This window comes from Vanacampus margaritifer, chromosome 10 (assembly GCF_051991255.1).
Source record: "Vanacampus margaritifer isolate UIUO_Vmar chromosome 10, RoL_Vmar_1.0, whole genome shotgun sequence".
In the NCBI taxonomy this organism is placed as follows: domain Eukaryota; kingdom Metazoa; phylum Chordata; class Actinopteri; order Syngnathiformes; family Syngnathidae; genus Vanacampus; species Vanacampus margaritifer.
Window position 1 is genome coordinate 20,798,200 of NC_135441.1, and position 23,220 is coordinate 20,821,419.

General features: G+C 41.7%; 2 protein-coding genes across 5 annotated transcripts; one reads left to right on the plus strand and one right to left on the minus strand.

Annotated features, from left to right (window-relative positions):
- Window positions 1–24: 24 nt before the first annotated feature.
- On the minus strand, window positions 25–8,918 carry rmnd5b (required for meiotic nuclear division 5 homolog B). 2 transcript variants are annotated; one of them, XM_077578251.1, is made up of 10 exons: window positions 8,815–8,918; window positions 6,532–6,726; window positions 6,330–6,472; window positions 6,119–6,256; window positions 5,934–6,034; window positions 5,081–5,247; window positions 3,842–4,007; window positions 3,655–3,757; window positions 3,425–3,579; window positions 25–1,854 (listed from the first exon to the last, which is right to left on the minus strand). In XM_077578251.1, exons 2-10 carry the CDS (start codon window positions 6,668–6,670, stop codon window positions 1,791–1,793), a joined length of 1,176 nt encoding a protein of 391 aa, XP_077434377.1. In that variant the 5' UTR covers window positions 6,671–6,726; window positions 8,815–8,918; the 3' UTR covers window positions 25–1,790. The 2 variants fall into 2 exon arrangements, with proteins under 2 accessions (XP_077434377.1, XP_077434378.1); XM_077578252.1 differs by lacking the exon at window positions 8,815–8,918 and adding an exon at window positions 8,131–8,258.
- Window positions 8,228–20,004, plus strand: LOC144059274 (uncharacterized). Of its 3 annotated transcripts, none has more exons than XM_077578242.1 (3): window positions 8,228–8,368; window positions 9,355–11,392; window positions 11,737–20,004. In XM_077578242.1, exon 3 carries the CDS (start codon window positions 11,809–11,811, stop codon window positions 19,501–19,503), a length of 7,695 nt encoding a protein of 2,564 aa, XP_077434368.1. In that variant the 5' UTR covers window positions 8,228–8,368; window positions 9,355–11,392; window positions 11,737–11,808; the 3' UTR covers window positions 19,504–20,004. The 3 variants fall into 3 exon arrangements, with proteins under 3 accessions (XP_077434368.1, XP_077434369.1, XP_077434367.1); XM_077578243.1 differs by having other exon boundaries at window positions 9,355–9,603; window positions 11,732–20,004; XM_077578241.1 differs by having other exon boundaries at window positions 9,355–20,004.
- The last annotated feature ends 3,216 nt before the right edge of the window (window positions 20,005–23,220 follow it).

Sequence of the window (23,220 nt, forward strand, 5' to 3'; positions counted from 1 at the left end):
TAATAATAAAATGCAATAACAATATACAATGGAGCAAGCCTGCTGAGTTCCGCAGTAATTTATTAATACAATTTAGCCATAAAAGAAAATGCAATAGAACGCAAATGTTCCACATTATTTCATAATAATAAAGTTATGTAACAAATCTGCTAAGTTTCTCATATTAAAAAAAACTAAACAGGCATGTTAATTGTCAAGGTGGCGGTTTAAAAACAAAACAAAAAAAACATCGTTCTGTATTCCTTGCAATTTACTAATGTCATAGGGAATTATCAAACGCTTTTCTCAAACATTCTAAGGGTTCCAAGCATTTACGTGTTTTCTCATCATGAAGGTGAAGTAATGTGGTGTCACTATAATTACAAGCCTTGTCAACTGACCCGGAGTATAAAGTTTTATTTCTGATGCCAGTATATGAAACATGTCGGGTAAACTATTTACAACTCGCATCACATACATGAAAGCAGGAAATGCAGACAGACTTTGATAGAAGCCATGAACGATTCTCAACCAAAAAAAAAAAGAAAATCCTCGGAATCTCAAAACGCTCACACACACACAAGGAAAATAAAAATCTGCTTTGCTCCATTTTAAATAAAATCCAGATCAGGATTATGTACGTAACACTGTATATATTTATATATATTATATGTTTTATGTGAGCTATGCTGGTGCAGTGCTTGCAGAGCTAATGAGCCTCACTGATGTGAGGTGACATCACTATTTCCAGGAGGATACTGGGAACATGCATCCAGAGGCCCCAATGATCTGTATATTCTTCTTCTGTTCATTTCATTACCACTACCTGTGTGCTATGAGCATACGCCCTGAGGAAATCTTTTTTTTTTTTTTTTTTTTTTAAATGATGCTTCTATTGTGATTCTGAAAAGAAAACCAAACCTTTGCAGCAGATGAATATATATTAGGAATATAGCGGCCACAATAATCAGCGGATATCCCCCCCCCCACCCACCCCACGATGAGCAAAGCTAAATCACGAGGCTCCGGGCAGCCGTGCGGCTACTGTCGCGCCACCTCACACCTCCAAGTCACATGGGCGTGTGCCAGCGTCGCGGCGTGTTGGCGGGCTGTTAGTCGTGCTGCACTAGTGTCGATTACGCATGTTCGCTCGGCTATTTTACATCGGGCTGTTGCGATGGAGAACGCAAAGAGAGCACAGTTCACAGTAGCGTATATTTCATTGGGGTTAGTTAAATACATACATGGAACAAGACAAATGGCTTCTACCGGGGTGGGGGGGGGGGGGGGTAATCTTGCTGGTGCAGTTTGTCACACGGAGAAAAAAAAAAAAAAAGCTGTCCATCACTAAGTGGATGTGATCAAAGTGGTGCTCGCAACTTGAGTTCTACTGCACATTTGTTCAAAAATGTCTTCTCATGATAGATGCGTTGGCATAAAAAAAAAAAAAAAAGAAGAACAAACTGAAGCATTTTTTCCAGAAGCCAACTCAAACAAGCCCAAAGAACAAACACTATAAATAATAATAATTATCATAATATTTCATTTGCAAACAAGTCAGTGACGCTCCTTTGGGAGGACATTGTCATAACTCCTCGTTCCACTGCAGTGGGCCCCTGGACTCCGCAGGGTGGGGAGGGGGGGGGGGGGCCCAAAAGTGTCCCATGAGCACCCAGATCAAACTTTACAGCTTACAAGAACGGGTGGTGAGGCCTGGGACAGAGGAAGCGAGCCGCGGCAAATGGTCCTGAAAACGCAAGGCGCTCCGGGGGAACTTCGTCCTCGTTCCCACGTTGGAGGAGTGTGCGCTATCAAAAGTAGATCTGCTTGGCGTGTGAGGGATTCTGCTCCATGGGGCAGTACGGGCATTTCAACCTGGCAACAAAAAGACACAACAAGCGTGTGAGAAGGACAAAATGGATGGAAAAAGTCAACACAACCCCGTTAAGAGTAGCATTTTTTTTTTTTTTTTTTATAAATAACTCACTTGAGATTTAAAAAATGTCATACATGCTCCAGACCCTGATTTCCTTTCAGACTTATCAAAGCACTTGCTACGGTTAAAAGGTACAAGATCACTGGTGCAAAAAGGCAGAAAACATTAACACTATATAAGTTTTTATCTTTTACCATACCTTCACAGCGTATACATTTATACCATTTACCGTTCCAGCGTACACATTTATACATTTCACCATACCTTTATAGCATATACGTTTATACCTTTCACTGCACCCTTAGACCGTATGCGTTCATACCCTTTACCGCACCTTTATACCATATGCGTTCATACCTTTCACTGCACCGTTAGACGGTATGCATTGATACCTTTTACCGCACCTTTATACCGTATGCGTTTATACTTTTACCGTACCTTTATAGCATATACGTCTATACCCTTTCACTGCACCGTTAGACCGTTTGCGTTCATACCTTTCACTGCACTGTTAGACCGTATGGGTTCATACCTTTTACCGCACCTTTATACCGTATGAGTTTATACTTTTACCGTACCTTTATAGTGTATGCGTTTATACCTTTTACCATACTTTTATAGCATATACGTTTATACCCTTCACTGCACCGTTAGACCGTATGCGTTCATACCTTTTACCGCACCTTTATACCGTTTGCGTTCATACCTTTCACTGCACCGTTAGACCGTATGCGTTCATACCTTTTACCGCACCTTTATACCGTTTGCGTTCATACCCTTCACTGCACCGTTAGACCGTATGTGTTCATACCTTTTACCGCACCTTTATATCGTTTGCGTTCATACCTTTCACTGCACCGTTAAGACCGTATGCGTTTATACCTTTTACCGCACCGTTATACCATATGCGTTTATATTTTTTACCGTGCCTTTATAGTGTACTCGCTTATACCTTTTACCATACCTTTATAGTGTATATGTTTATAGCTTTTACCGTGCCTCTATAGCTTATATGTTTATACCTTTTACCGCACTATTATACATTTTTGTTTACATGCAAGGGTACAAGGGTCACTTGTGTGAATGCCTTTCTAAAGACCCCACTTTTGTATGGAATACAGTTTAAAGAAGAAAAACAGTAAGAGTCGTAGTCATCTACACCAAGGGTGGGTAACTTTTTTTTTTCTTTTCCAAACAGTTCTTGTGAAGAAAAATAAAACCAATGTTAAATATTTTTCAGATATTTGGTGAACTGAGACCCAGTCATAAAATAAAATAAGAAAAATAAGAAACCGAACGACTTCAAGATAATATAATGAACAGTGAGCGTTTTAATCGTATTTTCTATTTTGAATAAAATCTATGAATATATATATTTTTTTTACATTGAAAGAAAAATTCAATAATAAATAATTCAGGCATATGCAGTAGGTATTTACATAGGTGTACAAGATCCAAATGTCTTGGTTCCTGTGCCACACAAAATACATCAAACGCGTGTTGACTTACTTCCCGGCGTTGGTCAGTTTGTTGAGTGCATCTCTGGAGATGACGTGACCGCAGATGAGCTTCATGGGCGGGTTGCTCTCCGAGGTTTGCTGTCTGAGGATGGGGCAGGCGAACACCGAGTGGTACCAGCACTTCTTGCCGAGGTCTATTTCAATCTGTACAAGCCACATTAGCAGAAGGTTGAAAAGGAATAAGGAAAGCGAGACTTGGGGAAGGAGAATAAAACTCACGGGCAGCTCGTCTTTGTGCGTCCAGACGCCGCTGCATTGCCTCTGCTCGATCACCTGCTTGATGTTCATCAGCACGGGCAAAGCCATGCAGCCTGAGGCGAAGCTGGGGGATTAAAAGCATTGCGGGGTTTTTGTCACGTCACACCAACGTTTTACGCAGCTCCCATCAAACAGGACGAGGACTCACCTAACACTAAGAGGAGACTCTACAGAGAGGCCCAGTAAAGCGCAGGCGTCTCTGGTGAAAATATTACAGATCTCCGCCCACTGATTGGTTTCCAGCAAACTACGGTAGGGAGAGTTGTCGATGCCGTGACGCAGGTACACCAAGCTGCCCATTAGGATCTGAATATCTGCACAGACAACACATAGAAGAGCTGAAACCCAACTACAACCTTCAGTGTTTAAGTGTTTTCTATTCGCTATTCCAACTGTAATACGTTCCAGACCCACCACATGTGAAAATCCACTACAAAAAGACAAAAAAAAAAAGTTACATTACTCACTATAGATTTTTTTAACTAATCACCCGATTTATCAGTTATTGGAATTTTATTCTGCCAAATACTGTAAATGGCATCAACCTAAAAAAAAAAGCCATATCAGTCACTATTTCCCGCTGATATGTGAATTGCCAAAAAATAAAAACGAGCAAAATAAATTAAAAACGAGACTGCTTATAATATAATACAATAATATATAACAAATTGAACAGGTTCAGAACATGGATGGATGCATGGAAAACAATTATAGTGAAAATGTCCTTGGGTTTTGGTCTGCCAATTATTTCATACAGGGAGTCCTCAAGTTACGGAGGAGTGTAACCCGAATTTCGACTTAAGTCGCATATCCCTGTTAAAGTCGATATTTACATCAAAATACTTTGTACAGTAATTAAAAAAAAAGAAAAAGATTTGTGTGTGAGTGGGAACCAATATTTTGTGTTTCCGCACGGACATTCTTTGCTGACGGACGGCAGAGCGGAGCTATAAACACGGAAATGTGACGCGCCCGATGGCGAGCCGACCTGCTAAACGTCTGTTGCTGGAGATAACAACAGCACAAATTAAAATAACTTTAAAATGGCGTTTTTACTGTGGGAAATTAGGGAAAAAGACGGTGCTACGAACGAGTCTCGGGTGCCGTAAAGTCGAAACGACGTAGGTTGCGTACGACGTAACTAGAGGACTCCATGTTATATTTTGGGTTATTTTAAACAAATTTAATGACGCATGACAGAAAGGTTATAAAAAAGTAAAACTAATACAAACCAAACAGAAACCTTTAAAGCATAGTCAAAAAAAAAACAATAAAAACAAACCCTCTAAAACTAATTAAAACTACTTTAAACAAGAGTAAAAACTAAGTCAAAACTAACGACAACGAAACATGACCAAAATTCACCATCGTTCAGTGCACTTCTTACCTCTCTGGTGCTGCGAGGCAAAAGGCTGGAAGTGCCTAGCGTACTGTAGCGCCTCCATCTGGTTGCCAATGCCCCCGCTGAGCAGGCTGATGAAGTACAAGCGGTGCAATTTAAACTCTAAACAGCTGTTGAGGTCCAGGAGACGCTGGCGATTTGTCACTGCCCACCTGAAAGTCAAGCAAAATTACAGTCATTTCTGGACTATAAGGCGCACCTGATTACAAGCCTCGCTAGCTAAATTTTGTGGAATACTCCAGTTTGTTACACCCGACTGTAAGCCTCAGGTGTTTTAATGTTACCGCACCGGGTTCCCGCTTTCTTTTCCATAATGAGGGTGCAAATTGTCTCGCTCTCGTTCTGTCTCTTCTACTGTATTTGAGCTCACTTGGTTTGTTTTGCTCTGCCTGCTTCCTTTATAGTGCGGCCCCTGGTCATCTCATGGATAAGACGCACCTTTGTATTAGCTGCAGGGTCGAATGCAAGTGGAAAAAGTAGCGGCTTATAGTCCAGAAATTACTGTAAAACAAATTTTGTATTTTGTGCCTCATTAATTATACACATTGAATAGCACAACTGAGAATCAAACAGCGAGACAACTGTCAACTGCTCAGCAAGGATTTTTTTTTTCAAGCCTTGCATGCATGATAATTATTTTTTAGGAACTTTGGAGGAAGATTTATCCTGTTTCTAAAATATACAAATTTAGAGGTGATTGGCATTCGTTTCTTGGATTGCCTTTTGTCTGTGCGTACATGGCTTAAGTTATATAGAAATAATCAATAGAAAAATCAGGCAGCTCCAAAACATGACCAGATGACAAAATGTGCAAAAAAAGAAAGAAAAAAAAACATACTCAAGTGCTGGCCTCAGGTTCTGCATCCTGAGCGCTTCAAGGATCCTGTTGAGCTCCAGGAAAGGCTGCTTCATGCTCATATCTATAACTACACCCGACTCCTACAAAACAACGCAAATATGAAACGGCCGCTCATGTAGAACACAAGATTATACAATAAGAAATATGGAGATTGGATTCTTTACCTGACAAAGATCTTCTGCAACACTGAGCATGCCTTGTCTGTACAGGTGCTCTACTATAGTTTCACTCAGGTGTTTTTGTCTCTCCGGAGTGTCCCACACAGTCTCTGCGACCACAGCACTAATCTCTGCATCAAAATTCTGCAAAGACATAACAAATGTCAAATCCGTTTTTTATTTTTTTTTATAAGCGTAACTCATCGCGGTTCTTTACCCTGTCGATGGCTTTGCCAACTTTAGACACGCTGCCGTGAATGTCCTTATGTCGAGAGGCGAGCATCTGGACAGTCTCTTTGATATTCTTACAACACTGAGCCATGGTCTGAGACAGGACTGATAGATCTCCATCTTGGACGCCTGAAAAATATAAAAAGTCAAACCACTGACATGTTCAATGGATGCTGCGTTTTCCTTACCGAATGCAACCAGCTGTCCTCGTATCTCACAGACGCTGCGCAGGAGCTCGTCCAACCTCTCCTCAGATTGGTGGCCGTACATGACGAAGCGATGGAGCACTTTCTCCAGCTCCCGCTCCACGCACGCACACTGTTCCATGGTTCACACGGGACACACACACATACACACACGCACACACACTCACAAAACACCACCTAGGAAGGAAAACGATGGCGAAAATCCATTTAAATTCATTTCACCGTGATATTATAAGTGCGTACGTTTTAAATCCACCTATGTCCATATATGGTCGAATAGACCGCCATCCATCGATAGTGGAAGCTATGGCACATGGGTGAGCATTCGTTCAAGTAGACAAACTTTATTTTTATATTCATTAATGCTTCATTTAATTTGCCTTTATTTCAGCGTAAGCCTAACCTAAATGACCTTAAATAAAGGTACAATAATTAAACGACAACAAATAAATTATTAAATTAATCAAAAATGATTTTGATTGTCAATGAATCATTTTCAGACCTTGTTTAATTTAAAATTGTCCAAATTCTCAGAATTTTAGATTCTCAACAGTAAATATTCAGCTTTCTGTAGTCCTCCATGAAAGCAGACTGTTTATCTTTCTATATGTTATTTACAAAGATCTGCTTTAATTTTCGGAAAATAATTATCACACTTGTTGTCAATTTCAAGCAAGTAACTAATCCTAATCAATGTCATTGTACATTTTTCTGCACTGTAATTTTGAAACAATGTCCCATTTTTTAATAAAGGGATGGAAATAAAACAATGTTTTCTTTAACCAGATTCATCATTATGAACAACATAATTGACAGGTTAATCAATTATTCAAATAATCATTAGTTGCAGCCCTGACCTAAAGACTTGATATTATTTAGTGTGTTGTCAGTTTTTTTCAAAAATAGAAGAGGACCTTGTAAAAAAAAATATATATATATATACATACATATATATATATACATATACATATATACATACATATATATATATATATATATATATATACATATATACATATACATACATATATATATATATATATATATATATATATATATATACATATATACATATACATACATATATATATATATATATATATATATATATATACATATACATACATATATATATATATATATATACATATATACACACATATATATACATATACATATCAGATATTAAATTGCCATCACTATATTGAGTAAAAAAAAGTTACAGATAACGAAAATAGTGAAATTATTTTTCAAAATGATTCAGCCCTCGTATGAACGCACATAAAATGTGGGTTTGTATGACGTCACGTTGCCATAAAAATCGCCAAAACACGATTTAACCCTCCTAAGAATAGAAAATAAAATTGTGTTTCACATTGATTATAATGTAAATTTTGTCCTGAGATAACATTTTCACCCTTAAATTCACGTATATATTCATTCATTACATATTACCCTTAAATAGTAATAAATATCAGTTAAATGTGTTCAATTGACATGAACGAAGTCCCAATTGTATTTTTGCTCCAAGTCGAGACTTGCATCAAATGTTGACATTGATTGAAAGTCACGTAGTCTTACCCGCAGCACAGTAGCCAGTCCAGGTTACGAAAGAACAAATATATGATGTTTGTCACTACTAGCATAACTGGAGTTTTGATCAGGGCGAACGAGAAAAGGGCAATCTTAACTGCGGTCAGTCTACGGTCAGGCCTGATCGGTGTTAGGTCTTGAAGGCCTTGTGTTTACCTACGGCGAAACCGAGAGAAATCTCATTTCATCGTCAGGCAATGTATGAAATTGCAACACTTGGAAATTGGTGAGACTTAAAACGTTATTATCCTTTTGTGATATCATTTTGTTGCGCGATGTGAATGTTTTGCAACTGTCTGCGTGTAGGCTAAATCCAGTTTTTACACAATGCTAGCAGTCGTTAATGTAAGCTACATGCAATTGATATTTTGTACATCAAATGTGACGAGGCACACTGAAAAATATACACATCCTTCACTATTTAAAAAAAAAACGTGCGCTTCGGAACGTCGCTTATTAAAAAAAAGGGCAAGCGTAAACAAACCGTATCAAAGCTAGTCACTGTTAGCAGCTAATTTGTTAGCCAGTTGCTAAGTGACATGACAAGGCCTAAATCATCTCGGGAGGAAATGGCGATGTAGTTATTATTGTTTGTTAGTCGTTTCCCCAGCACCTAACCTCTACACAACCACCAATAGTTATAAAGACACGGCTTAAACGAAATCCACTTACCAATCTTGATTAGTTAGCAAACATTAGCGTTAGCCACTTGTCTGCAGTTGTTAGCAGTCAGAATGCGGATGTTCCTGTGTCGCATCATGACTTGTTGACGCGTCACTTCACAGTAAAAGTCTGCAAGTTGCAACTTCAGCCACTTTTCAAGTCCAACAACTTGCTGCGTTCTCCATACAAGTGGAGTAGTTTTTATTTGTCATGTTGGTTGTTTTTTTAAGTATTGAAAATACTTTCAATATTTTACTACAAATACATAAAATGCTTATTATGAAAACGTGATCATAGAGGATCTTCCTTCTGACATGGAGACAAAATAATGCCTGTTAAAAGGTTGTTTTGTTTTTTTTCCCCAGAAGTACTTGTATTTTGCCCCAGTTGTCTGTTAATGTTCCAAAAGCAGTTTGTTTTCAATTTAGATACAGGGGTCACCAATGTGGTGTCCATTGACACGTGCTAGCCCCTATGGACCACCCAAGTAGCCCGCAGGGCTGTTTTAAAATAGCTTACCACTAGTGATGGGACATTGTGATTTTCTAGGAATGTGCTATGGTGTCTCAGAGAGATAACACTTCGAAGGCTACCACCAATTACTACCAATTGGAATGAGCGAGCGAGTAGGAGCGGCAAAGCAAGAATGGCTCGCAAAAACTCGCTGGAGCGGCTAGCAAGAGCGGCGAGGGGGAAAAGCTAGCAAAAGCTAGCAAGAGCAAAGCAGAGGGAGACAAGCGGCGAAAGCCCAGATCACAAGACTCAGCAACGACCACCTGCAGGCCCCAGCTGTGGAAGGTAAGTGACGGTTGACCCTTTGGGTCCAATACTAGCTGCAAGTACCACCAAAGGCTAATTACGTTCACAAAGTTCTTCTCCTTCGGGTATCCATATATAGCAGCGGCGAAACATATCAGCTTCCTGTAAGGTGTGGCGCAATCTACGATTAAAAAAAAAAATACATTGATGTGATAGAACATATTTTTTTATATCATTTAAAAGAATAGCAAGCTTTTAAAGTGAATGAATTATTAATTCATCACTAGATGGCGCTAAATAGTACACACTATCTCTTTATGCTAGTGTTGCCTGTTCTGTTTTCTAATCGTTATGGAAAATCATTAACATGGAGAGCAAACCCAGAGGCCTTTTACTATGACACTGGCTGGCAAATCTTTTAAACTGTGAAAAATTTGCATAATATGTCTTTTTGAGAGGTGCTGCATTTAATGAACTTGTTTCGCTTTTGTGCTTGAGTTTTGTATATGACGCTCCTCTGTAATATGAATTCCCTCCCGAGATTTCTTTGAGGAGAAAGATGCTGATGCTTTTAAGTCCTTGTTCGTAAATAGACTTGATGGAAGAAACTGATTTTAAGCTGTTGTCACAACGATGTCCATCGTCACACTATACAGTAAATGTGTGCGCTTGTCGTATCTTCTGACTGGACATGGAAGAGTGGGCTTAATATCTTACAACTGCACCTCCCAATGCTGAGTGAAATCATTGTGCAAATGAGTTAATATTCACTGAGTGAGCAACTTTGGCTGTGGCTGCAGTCAAATATTTTCCATTAGCATGTGTTGAATGACCAAATGACTGTGATTTAAAGATGATCTCTTGAGGTATTAGGAGGGAGACAGGTTTAGTCAAACTGAAAGAGTCAAACATAACCAGGCAACCTCATGTGGCTCATCATGGGTCTTGTGCCAACATTAACATGTGCTATGACCACCAACTGTAGCATTGGTTTAGTGCAATATACAGAGCTCTGGCTAAGATCCAGGTAGTAAGAGACAAGTGTGTGCATACCTTTCTCATGTTGCGCAAAGGTAGCGTGCACAAGCTGCCTGTGTGTGACCTGTCAAAGTCGGATGGTCTGCAGCCACCTTTGACCTGTCATCCCCATACCTAGCTCTTGAATAAACACCAACACATATTAACATTTAATCTACAAGGTCAACTTTAAGGGAAAGCTCAAAACACTAATGAAGTATGTGGTCCATACAACGCGTTTTTGTATTATTTATTTTCCCATCTTGCCCGAGCAAGCAGCTAAAGCAATGGCTATCAGTCTCCGATAGTATGGTCCTATATATAGACAGGCCCTGTGACTGAGCTGGCCCTAAGTGTCAGATTCCAGTCGCACTCATCCGTCCTGGCTGGATCAGCACCTGCTGCTAACTATAAACCCACCCGGCCCAGCGTTCACGAGAAAGCCAATGCCCACCCGCACAGCTCAGCTCAGAGAAGAAAAGTGAGGAGCCGGTGTAGACTCACAAGGCACTTTGACCAAGGCCAACTCAAAAGGGAGGGGCAGAAATGAAGACGGGAGCACTGGAGGATGCAACGTGCCGGAGAGAGATGCCCCCATTGCTTTTTTATATTGAAGCCTGATCCATGCCACGGCACTGAGTGAAGCGCAGTCAAATTTGGGCTTTTTACAAAGCTGCTCGTCCTCACTTGTTGAGCTCTGAGACTTGAGGTGAGCTGTGGATTTAAGAGACACTGCCCTGGATCACTGGCAGTCATCGCTATACGGAGGAACTTGATGCCCTTTGGAAAATACCTATCTTTCTTTCCAAAGGTACGGTACCAATTATTGTGTAATTTCATTATAATAATGTTTTAACTTTGTAACTTTCATTCTTGTTATGAGCAATAAGAAGAAAAAAAAAGTAAATCTTTTCTAACAACTTTAACACAGTTAATATATTACAAGCTTTTGTGTGTTTGATTAGGTTACTTTTTCTTACTGTTCCTGTAATACTACAATATCTCTGTATATATACTAATTTCAAAAGACCACCAATTAGAACAATAATATTCACTATTATCAATGCTCTAGTCTTCATGCTATATCTCTGTGGTAATAAAAAAGTGAGTGAGTTTACACACCATCCTGGTGACCCTATCTCATTTCCAGTCCAGGAAGAGGACCAAGAGCAGACTAGTAGACAGACTGGACAGCAACGTTGAGACTTCGGTGCTTGTGGACTAGTGATGGACAGCTGGACTCTTCAAGAGGACAGCTACTCATTGCTGCGCAGTGCACCCCACACGCCATTTACCTTGTACCATCGGGACGGCACCCCTAACCACGTTGAAGTATTTGACATCATAACTGCTCCAAGTCAACGTAGTGCCATCTCTGAGACCACGTGCCTGTGTGACATATTCGGGGATGATTGTGAGTCACCCTCGGCCTCCAACAATCCAGCCGTAGAATTTGTCCATTCCCAGAGCGAGGTGGAGAGGACAACGGTCACATCACCCTTGGTGGATGATTTGAATGACTCCTCTGGCTCATACCACACAGCACCGGGCTCCATTGAAGGAGAAGAGGGTCTTGACGACCTAACGGAGAGGATTTACAGCCCTGCACTGCGGGGTGAGTCCACTGAGGACGAACAGCCTGAGCAAATCATAGTGAGCGCAGAACTTTGTAAAGATAGTAGCTCAGGTTGTGACTTGAAAAGTAAATCACCCGTGCCTCAGCTAAAACCGGCAAGCTCTTTGTCTGAATTTGACAACGCTGATTTTAGCAAGAGGACCCCTTCTCCTGGACACAACAGCTCCTCTAGCCTCTGTTCACAGGAAACAGTCTCAGTTTTGTGTTATTCCTCTGTCGAGACGAGATGTTCACCTTCTTTACTTCATCCAGGAAGTGAACTAGTGAGACTCACTCCTGTGTTAAAAAGAACAAGAAATAATAGCGGGTCCAGCTTGTCAAATAAATCTCTAACTCCAAGTCCTTCCTTTGAGCCCATGAACTGCACCATCTCAACCTCCTTAGAATCTGTCAACACAGAGTCTCAGTTTAGAGAAACAGAAGCTGAGCAGACGAGCACGCACCTTAATAAAAACACCAGTGCATCACCTAGCCCCACATCCATTGGGTTTTCTTCTCAAGCATCAAAAGTAGAATCCAGGGCTGACGTTTCATCTCATTTGCCTTCCTCTGGTTATACAGAATCCCAGCCAGAAGAAACACTGCTCTCCTCTGAGCTGAATTATAATTCCTCCTTACCTGACACTCCAGCATCATCTCCTTTAAATGAGCTGAATGGAAGGGTTTCCCAGTCTGATTTATTGAGCAGAGGCCCCACGCCAGATCTAGAAATAGAAAACTCTCCCCTTAGCTCAGAGTTGACTGAAGATCCCAACACAACAGAAATTGACTTTAAAAGTACTGAGTGTGGCACCAGCATCTCAACAGCTTCTACAAGGTACACACCCTCCTCCCCTGTTATATCATTCAGCCCAGATCCAGTGAATAGTGGTGTTGTGCCTGAATTAAAGCACACGTCTGCATCACCTGACCTGGAGAGTGCACCGTCAACACGACACAAAAGTGGATCAAGAACTTCGTCACCTGGACATTCAAGACCCAATTCAACATCTTCTGAAATAATCACCAAGGACTCTTCACCTGTGATCAGTTATAGTTTATCTCCGTCACCTGGCATTAGAAGCACCTGTTCTTCCATCGAGAGCACACGCACAGCTCCTTCACCTGAGATTAGAATTACAGCATCCTCACCTGAGGTCAAAAGGAGAGACTACATCTCTGAAGAGCAAACAATACCAGGCTCTCCTCTTTTAGAGTGTTCCCCATCAAAGAGTCTCACTTGCTCTCCTCACATCACTGGGATATCTTATTCTGTTGTTATACCAGAGGTGGCGGACACTCCCCCGCCTCCCGAGCTCTGTCATCTCCCCACTCCTGAGTCTGATATCACACGTGTATCACCTACGAGAAGGAGCCCCTCCCCTAGTAGGCCGATCACACCACGAGACTTATCTCCTGGATCAGGCTTCTCAGGCTCCGAGCTACAGGCTGAAATATCACAGTCAAGGTCTCACACATCTTCACCTCAGTCATTGTGTTGCAGTCCCTCACCTGAGCTGAGATACCAGAGCCTAAATTCTTCACCTGAGCTCCAAAGTAGAGAGCCATCACCTGCTACACCTTCTCCAGTGAGCAGATCAGATCAATGCTCACCATCAATCCTGTGTTCTGAGTACAATACCCACTATTTACATCCTACTCCTCCATTGGAGACATCTGAGGGAGTTACCTCCTCCTTTCCCAATAATCACATAGAGTTGGAAACACCAAAAATTCAACCTGAATTAGAATCGGACAAAGAAGATAAAATATCTGAAACCAAAAGCAGTTCTCCTGAGGAAAAGTTTGACCAAGCATTGATTCAACAACACCCAAGGGACAGATTTACACCAAAGGAATTACCTTTTGCTGATTTGTTTTCTTCGTCTAAGGAAAATCAAGGTACTGGTCCTATTAATATTATTAATAGCCCTATTAAAAACAAGTCATTTCCTCCCAATTCCGTGTTTACTAATAAGGGTAGGGTTCACCATATTTCTAACAAGGCTAAATCTCTGCAGAGAGAAGAAAAACGACTGAATCAACACACGCATAATACATTTAAGTCAAATTTTACGTCTGATCATTCAAGACAAAAACTTGCTGAAAGAGCGAGGTCTGCACAGAACATGGCCCACCATATAAACAGGAGGAAAACTCCCTCTCCTCCATTAATCAGATTTACACCTGTACACATCATAGAACCTGAGAAACCACGGCGACAGTGGCAGAACAGAGGCCCCCCTGACTTTGCAGCATCCGCCCAGAGTGGTTATTTGAAGAAGGTTGTGTCAAAGAGGGAAAGCCCCTATGTTGTCCCTCCTGATGATGATAATAATAGTCAGCCCCACAGTATCCGACTTGGGAAGCAATTGGAAGTGGAGAGGAAAATTGAGCTTGAGGAGAAGAGAGAAAGGCAAAGGGAAAAGGGGATGGAGAGAGAAAAACACAGGGAGGGGCGGGGGATCAAAAAGGAGGAGTGGCAAAGGGATGCCAGTTACAGAGGGGAACAGGTTGAGCTGTCATTCAATGCCAAGAATAGAAAAGGGCCTGCAAGTCGCAGTACAGCCCCCACAAGCATAGAGAGCTGTCAGGGACTGCCAACACTGCATTCCTATTCAGAGAGTTTGCTTGCCACCAGACAGCCACAGGAACAGCATAGTCGACTTAAACTAGATTCTCAGCGAGACAAGAGTGGTGGTCTGACCAGACGACTTCAGAATCCTGTACCACAGCACAAGTTCAGTCCTCGATCGGTCACAAACAGGCCTGGCCGGAGTTCAAGCTCTAGCATGGGAAGTGAGTTGGATGAGGCAGACAATGAGGTGAAGTGGCTCACAGACGTGGCTTTTCGTAGCCTGTCCAGCCCTGAGGTAGATTACCTTGATATGTACAACTCCAGCCACCGATCATCTACCAACATTTCCCAGAACTCTACACAGGACAGCCCAGCGGGGATCAGTGGTGCCTGGCCGACCTATGCTGATTTCAGGGGTTCTGCTTCAAAGCTGGAGAATGATGACCTCACATTACAGCAGCAGTCTCTGTACCATTCCGATGGAATTGATCCAGCACGCTGCTATGAGATGGGAAGCTTTGAGTGCATAGATGTGGCTGTGGAAAGAGAAGATACTAGGAAGGTCAGAAGAGGAGTGCCAAAGAGACAGATTCAGTTGAAGAGAAAGGAGAGCATGGATGACAGTAGTGAAAATAACAGTCCTGGACTTCCTGCGATGGAGAACAGCCCCTCACTTGAAAGGCATTCCAGAGAGGCATTGTTGAGACAATACAGTACAACAGCAGCAGGCCAAGAAGACTATGCTCCTGAGCACAGCCCGGATCCTGAGCAGAATGAAAGAAAATCCAAGCTTCAAAAATCTATTTCTTTGGATGAAACATGTTCGAAGACAAAGATGGCAACTTGCCTTATTAAGAGTGTTTTGTCCAAGAAAATGCAAACTGCTGAGATGCAATCTGATGAGCCAGATGGAGATGAAGTGTACCCTGCTTCTGGGGAAAATACCTCTATTGAGGAGCCACAGGAATGTGACAATTTAAATTCCTCCCTGTACTCTGACTACAATCATCCCTGTGAAGTATTTGCTATGAAAGAAGAACAAAGAGATGACATCAGACCAGTAAAGAGCTTTGGAGAGAAATTCAGCAACAGACCAAGCACAAACAGCAGCAACGGAATTTCTACCCTTTTGCACACTGACAACCAACAGTGGCTTTCTCAAGAGGGCAATACAACTGCACCAACATCTGAAATAAGATCCACACTTAGACAGCCATTGGATAGTTCACAGTCAAGAAGTGGAATACAACATAGAGATGACAGTAAACCATGGCAGGGAAAAGAGGGAGGCGACTCAGCGAATGCCATTGCTGGGAATACGGAAGCTCTTTCTGCTACCGGCACACAGGCCAGGATGACAAGCCAACATCAAGAATGTGAAAACACAGAAGCCCATAAACAACAGGGTGACAAGGGCTGCCACATGACACAGGAAACACAGGAGACTGTATTTCAAGGGGGCAAGAAAAAGAAAGCCTGTCTCAATGTCTGCCTTACACCCGAGGCAGAAAACAATCGAGAAATATCTTCACCAGATATGCATTTCAGACAGCAGGACGAAAAGGTCCAAGAGACCAATGTGGATCTCAAAACAGAGGAAGCTAATAAGAATGAGGATAATAAAGTGAAGGCCCCTATCCACAAAGTTAGAGACGTTAGGAGACTTGTAAAGAATACATATAATCTCTCTTTCAAAGCAACCAGTTGTGCATCAACCTCTGATAACATTGAAGAAAGGATTGAACTTTTGAATGAGACAAACAAGGGTGGAATTCAAAAGGATGTGGAAGAAAATATAGAGCAACAGACAGCAGAGTTATGTGAGGAAAGGACAAATAAGTGTATGGAGAGGAGAGAGGCAAAAAGAGAGGAGGGAAAAGATGAAAATGTGTCTACATTATCTTCACCTCCACAGAGTGAAGGCAAGTCTCTAACTCAACTACACCCAATGCAAATACAATGCAAGGCAGTTTGCTGGAAAGACGACAAGAATAAAACACAAAGCCATATAGACTCTGAGAACCATAGTGGCAAAACATCGGACTCTACAAATAGAGAGCAAGACAAGAACCTTTCTATAACGGACACACAATGTGTGGTGCAGGAACCACTAGGAAGTGGAGCAGCTACCAAATCGTGGCAACGTAATTTTAATATGGATGCAGAATCATTGAAAGCAGACAATCAGGACAAGCCTGTTTTGGTGGGAAAAGACAGAAAACCTCCCATGCTCGGAAGCCTCCCCAAACTTCCCAGTAAGGAAAGAGAAGTGTCCACTGCTGTTGTGTTGATAAGAGATGGATCCAGCCAGGCGAAGACATGTGAACCACTTGCTCAGGAAGAGGTCCCTACTCTTCTCCAGGCCTCATCTTCACCTGAGATCACAACCACTGGAACTACCCCAAGCAGTAGTAGCCACTCAGTTTCCATGTTATTGAAGGAGAAAGGCTACCAAGCTGATATTGGAGCAGTGGTAGGTGATAACCAGAATAAAACTGGAGGAAAGGCGCATAAGCATGTAAATTGTTTGGAGATCCCACTTCAGACGCCTTCGGATGGTGGAGCTGAGCCACATGGAGAGAAAACATTCTCTGCTTCATCCAGTGTGCCTAGCCCTTCGTTGCTGTCTGACCATGTAGATAAACCTCCAAAGGCCATAGAGGACGAGGGGGGTCGCATCAGCCAAAAAACAACCAGCCCACAAGGAAATCCACCAGACCAACCTTTAACTCTTAACAAACACAAGGAACACCAAGATTTTGAAGCAGTGAAAAGACAGGACCCAACCTTCCTGTCAAGGTCACCTGCGATAAGACGATTCAGACCTCAGCCAATTGAAGTGAAGTCCCTTTCTAAAGAGACACCAAAGCAAGAGATGACAACAAATAGCCCAACAAACCGGCCGCAAACCATCGAAGTTAAATCAATTGCTAAAAATTCTGAAAAGCCAGCTGTACCTCCAAAACCAACTTGCAAATTCAAACCTGCGGATTTAGGACCAAAGACTAATGAAGCTATTCCAAACGTAAAACCTCAGAGTGAGGAGAGGTCTCAAACAATAGTAGTGTCATCACCCACAATATACAGAAAGATCCCCAGTGAGTCCTCTTCGACATCTAACCAAACGAGAAAACTAGCTGTCTCTGCTGTATCCAGCCTAAAACCCCCACCAAGCAAAATAACAACAAAAACAATGTCAAGTGTCACAAACCAGGCTGCATCATCATCAGGCAAAGATGCTTCCAAAGATCTACAGCAGCACCAATGGACAGCGCCTGTGAGATCCGCACATCATACAACTGCAACATCAGCTCATGTGCCTAGTATTACCTCAACTGTGGGTCCAAACTGTGATCCGGTAGCAAAGCAGGTGCCTAAACTATCGTCTACAGGAGCCAGACATACTAGCCAGCCTGCTGTCGTGGAGCCAAACACGGATGAAGTAGCTGTGACATCTTCAAACAATCCCAAACCACCTGCTGCTGTCCCCACAACACAAGCCCCAAGATACACACAGCCGCAATACCACGGTTTGTCCAGTGAACGTACCCAAAGGGCCACTGACGCGCATTATTATGTCTCTGATGACCCTCCAAGCTACGATGAAAGAGAGAGCTTTAGTCCCCTCATGCCAGATTTGACTCACCGGCGTTCAAATCATTATCAAAACCCCTCCTACCCTCCTCCTTGCTCCTGTACAGCCGGCTACCCTCCTCAGCCAGCTTTTCCCCCGCCTGCACCCCATCACCACCATCATCACCACAGCCCACACAACCTCACCCCACCTGCGCCTCCACACTCCCCAGGTCATGCGATACCATACCAAGCCCCCCAGCCTGTCGTCCGTCCCCACCAATGCAGAGCTGATCCTCAGCCCATGAACTTCCAGCCCAGCTTGTCACCAAAGTCTAGTCCTCTCGGTCCAAGCCAACCGCCCGCCATGTACCAGCCACCTCACCAGCCTCCCCACCACACGCTCATGCCGGTGGACCGACCCATGCCCAGTGACCCCCGACGACTTCCTCCCCATCGATCCCCCCAGCAGCAGCAGCAGCCACCAAGCATGCCTGGTGCTCCATACAGTGATCCTGGGCACAGCCATTCCCCTGGCCTGGCTCCCATGGATCCCCAATATATGTGTGGCCAGTATGGCTCAGAGTATGGGGGTGACACCTCCAGTTTGTACTCAGAGAGCAGCTATGGGCCGACACCCCGAAGAGTCCTTTTGGATCCTGAAACGGGAAAGTATTTTTATATTGAGGTGCCTATGCAGCCCTTGAGGAAGATGTTGTTTGACCCAGAAACTGGCCAGTATGTGGAAGTTCTCATCCCGCAGCAAGGCATGTCTCATTCGGGCCTATATCCTCCATCAGCAGCCCCTTACGCATCTCTCCACAACCCCAATATGTATGGCCCAGCTCCACAGTACATGCCCTATGCCGCTCCCCCTCCCACTGCTCATCCCCAGCCTCAACACCAGCCGCCTCGATATCCTGAGGCCTTATCTGCAGCGACAATGCACCCAAATGGGCCCAGTGGCAGCTACAGGAATTGTTCTGGTCAGGGATCCAAACCAGAGGCCCCAAACCATCCACCACTGGACCAGAGCTACCTGGAGGGTATGTATTATGTTCCCACAGGGATGAATGCAGGCTCCAATCCCACCCCACCAGTCTACTACCATAAACATCCACCCGGCCTTCCCCCATCAGGGGGGAAAAGGTCCTGAAATAGCGGACATGGGCCGTCTTTCTGGAGCCTGTTACGTTTTAAATACACACTGTATAAAGTAAGTGCCTAATGTTAGCTTGTAATGTTATTTGAGTTTTCATGTTGCAACTGAAGACAGCAATTCAGTATGTTGTTTATCCACTGCTTCTTGTTGTCTGCTGAGCTGCTTTAATAGAATATGTAACAGTTTTTTTTTTTTTTTTTTTTTAGAAAATGCTTTTTAAAACAGGAATATAGGGGAGGGGTGATATGTTATAAATACCTAAATGAAAAACAAATCCACAAAAATACATTTTTGATACAAGATCTTGCCGAAGTTCTAAAAAGAAACCCGGTAAATATTGTGTGTAGTTTAACAACAAAACGCCTCCCAAAATCTTGAAAATGCTGTTGTAAAAGACTCTCAGTTGCTTTGTCACTGTAGTTCTCTACAGATGGAAGACGCAGTTGTCTGTTGAGATGTCTATGACAGCAATGCCAATAAAACATGTCACATATACTTCTCATGTTCACTTCTTCTTTTTCACCTCTCAGTGTCATGGTATTACTTTTTACCGATTTTCTATAGTCTTTGTCCTGTTTGTGGGTGTGGGTGGGGCCAATCTCGGATGGATGGATGGATGGATGGATGGATGGATGGATGGATGGATAGATAGATAGATAGATAGATAGATAGATAGATAGATAGATAAATTCCTACCTAATTTCTTGTTTCTGAATCCTCAGTATTTTGGGTTTTTGTTAGCATTAATCATCAAAATGATTTTTAAATGGTCATGAAATGTTTCACATTGACATGAATCTATATTAAACATATAATAGTAATATTTTTATTAGAATCTCAAATATGATTTTCTCTTTATCAGTTGAGTTATTGAAATCAACTACGTTTTTCAAAGCACTAATTTATTGCATGTAAAATAAAAATCCAACATTTTACGTAAATTGTTAAACGTTGCAGTTTGTGGATTGTGATGTGTTGACAAAAATGCACGGAAGCGTCAACAGTGAATTTGCATCCCCGTCAGTGTGCCTGAGGGACCACTAGAGGACGCCACAACCCAATAAGACTTCTTATAACGGCCCGTCCTGTTGAATCCTGTTTAAAGCAACAGATCTTCCGTGAGACGCTTCAGTCACTATTTCGCACGCTTTTACTTTTACTACTCCCTGCTTGAAACGTGACCGAGATAATTGAAAGCAGACGCATCTTGTTTGTACGTAAAGCACAACTTCTGTCTGGGCTTTGATGTAAGTGGCAGTAAAATGAACGACCACTAGGTAATAAACCATACTGGAGTTGTCAAGTCAAGTCATCTTTATTTATATGGTCTGTTTTGATTTGATCAAACAAAGTTGACTGATTGTGGTTATAGATCACAGCAATGTATAACTGCACCGAATCAGACTGTTTGTTCCAATAAATATGGCAGCATATGAAATATGAAAGTCAATTAAAAAATATTATATTATATTATTGTATTATGTGCCATAGTAGTGATAGTATCATTATCATCATTATTATTAAACATTGTATCCATATTATTGTGCACTGTATCGTATGATTAGTTTTTGTAATATTTTATCCTTTTTGTGAAAATAATTATAGGAATATGAACAATTGGCAAATTAACAATACAGATTAAAAATGTAAACATAATTGGCAAATGAAAGAGGAAATTAAGAATAAAATAAAATAAATAAAAACAAAAACACATGGAAACAGTATAGTAATACACTGTTGTGTAGAACTGCACTAAATCATAATGTGATTTTTTAATTATTATCTAGCATTGAGAAAATTAGATGTATTATTATTGTTATTATTCATACAGATACAAATAAAGTGTAATGATATGCATGTAGTTAAAATGTCAAAACAAATGACTACAACATGGAAATCACTGTCAACATAATGAACACATGGTTAAATTAATGTCTCTGGCAGTGTCAACCAAAATTGATCATTACTATCTTTCTAAAAGTAGAACTTTAAGAACAGCTCATTGTTTTCACTTCTGTGTCTTGCCTGCTGCTACATGATGCAAGGGTGACCCAACTGCTCAATATAATTGAAAGCAAATGGCATGCGTTTCATGTTTCTGTTGCCTTCACTGATGATATTACATAGCAAATAAACTTTGATCCAATCTGTCACACTGCAAGCTGCTGTCTAAGGTTCAGCAGAAGCGTAGCGCCTTGATCTTGTGCCGTCACCGTTTCGATTACGGGAACCACACCTTCTGAACTCAGACTGTAATCTGAGCGTGACACGCCTTCGTGCACAATCACTCCGAGACACACGCACGGACGTTTACGCGTGTCAAGAATTGAAATGTCATTTCAAATCAATTCCAGAAAAGTGTTGTTTTTTTTGTTCTAAAACTTCAAATATGCGATCCAGCATTTTAAGATAAATGGTTGAAATTAACTCTTTAGTCACTTCTTTTTGCTGCGTTGTGATGACCTCCACCCAGTCTTATGGAGACACCTTTATTTCTACTGGAAATTTAGTCAACAGGACAAATGGAAAAGTCGCCTGTCCACATTGTCGTTCTGCTATCAGGAATGTGAAAACGTGTAGGCCGTAAGATAAGAACCAGTTTGAAGTGATAATGCGACAATGTTTGGATTTGTGTTTCCTCGTGTTTTTCAGCGATTGCCTCCTTTTGCGGAGGAGGTCGGAAATTTGTAAAGCCCCAACTGACGATTACGGTATTGTTGACTCAGAGTGAAGTAAAGCAGCTTCTTGTCATTTGGCTTGTCTGTGATGCATTGAGTGATGTATCAATCACAGGATGGATCCGTTTACTCCCTCACTGCATTTAAATGCAACAGAAATGTTTTGACAACTGGTTTGTTTGTTTGTTTGGTAGCAGGACTGCACAGAAATATTATTTTTTGTTCCCTAAAAATTGTTTGTGTAGTTTTCCATATCAATCAAAACTAATCTTTCAAGTAAACCCCTCTCCGGTGGGTTATGTTCCAGACCACCCTCGCAATAAGTCCACAATTAATAAAAAATACCCTGTTTAAAGACTCCCATGGTTTTTTATATAACATTAGCAGTATTTAATTTTAAAAACATGTAATAATAATGACAGAGAACTGCCATATTCCAAACTAACAAACTCATCATCTCACATTCTCGCAATCAATATCAATAATCATGCCTGAAAGTATTATAAAATTAATCTACAGCTGTCGCTTTTTGTAGACGTAAAGAGCAGGATTAAAGAGGATTTAAAGAGTAACTCAACAGGAAGTCAGACTCTTGCTCCACCCCACACTAAGATTTGAAATCGGCGCTCAAAGGGGGTGTTGCCTGGAGGACTGCTGGGCTGCGAATGGGGAGAGGGTTGGGCGTGGCCTGGTTGTGATTGACAGCAGCAACTCACTAAGAAGCCGTTTAAGGAGGCGTGTACGAGAATGAGCCGGTGGGTGGCGGGGGCGACTATGTCATGCGCCACAAGTGACATAGTATGTACCTTCTCATGTATTGAGAGGACAAACAGCCAAATTGCGTTTATCCCAGTGTGTAACCTTAAGATGGCGCCAAACATACGTTTTTTGCCCCAAATTCAAACTGACTAAAATGTCGAAATAATGACCATAACGTGTAGACACCAGTTTATACAGTTTATCAGCAAAAAAAAGTTGATTTAGTGTTGAGTTACTCTTTAACATTGAACAATTCTGAGACTAATTTTGAAAT

What these genes read in the sequence shown, in the direction of transcription:
- LOC144059274 (XM_077578241.1), top strand. Translation starts at nt 11,809, where the DNA reads ATGGACAGCTGGACTCTTCAAGAGGACAGCTACTCATTGCTGCGCAGT.
- rmnd5b (XM_077578251.1), bottom strand. Translation starts at nt 6,670, where the DNA reads ATGGAACAGTGTGCGTGCGTGGAGCGGGAGCTGGAGAAAGTGCTCCAT. An exon ending in CGCACAAAGACGAGCTGCCC is followed by an intron (nt 3,580 to 3,654) that starts GTGAGTTTTATT and finishes TGGCTTGTACAG; the next exon opens with ATTGAAATAGACCTCGGCAA. An exon ending in AAACTGACCAACGCCGGGAA is followed by an intron (nt 1,855 to 3,424) that starts GTAAGTCAACAC and finishes TTTTGTTGCCAG; the next exon opens with GTTGAAATGCCCGTACTGCC.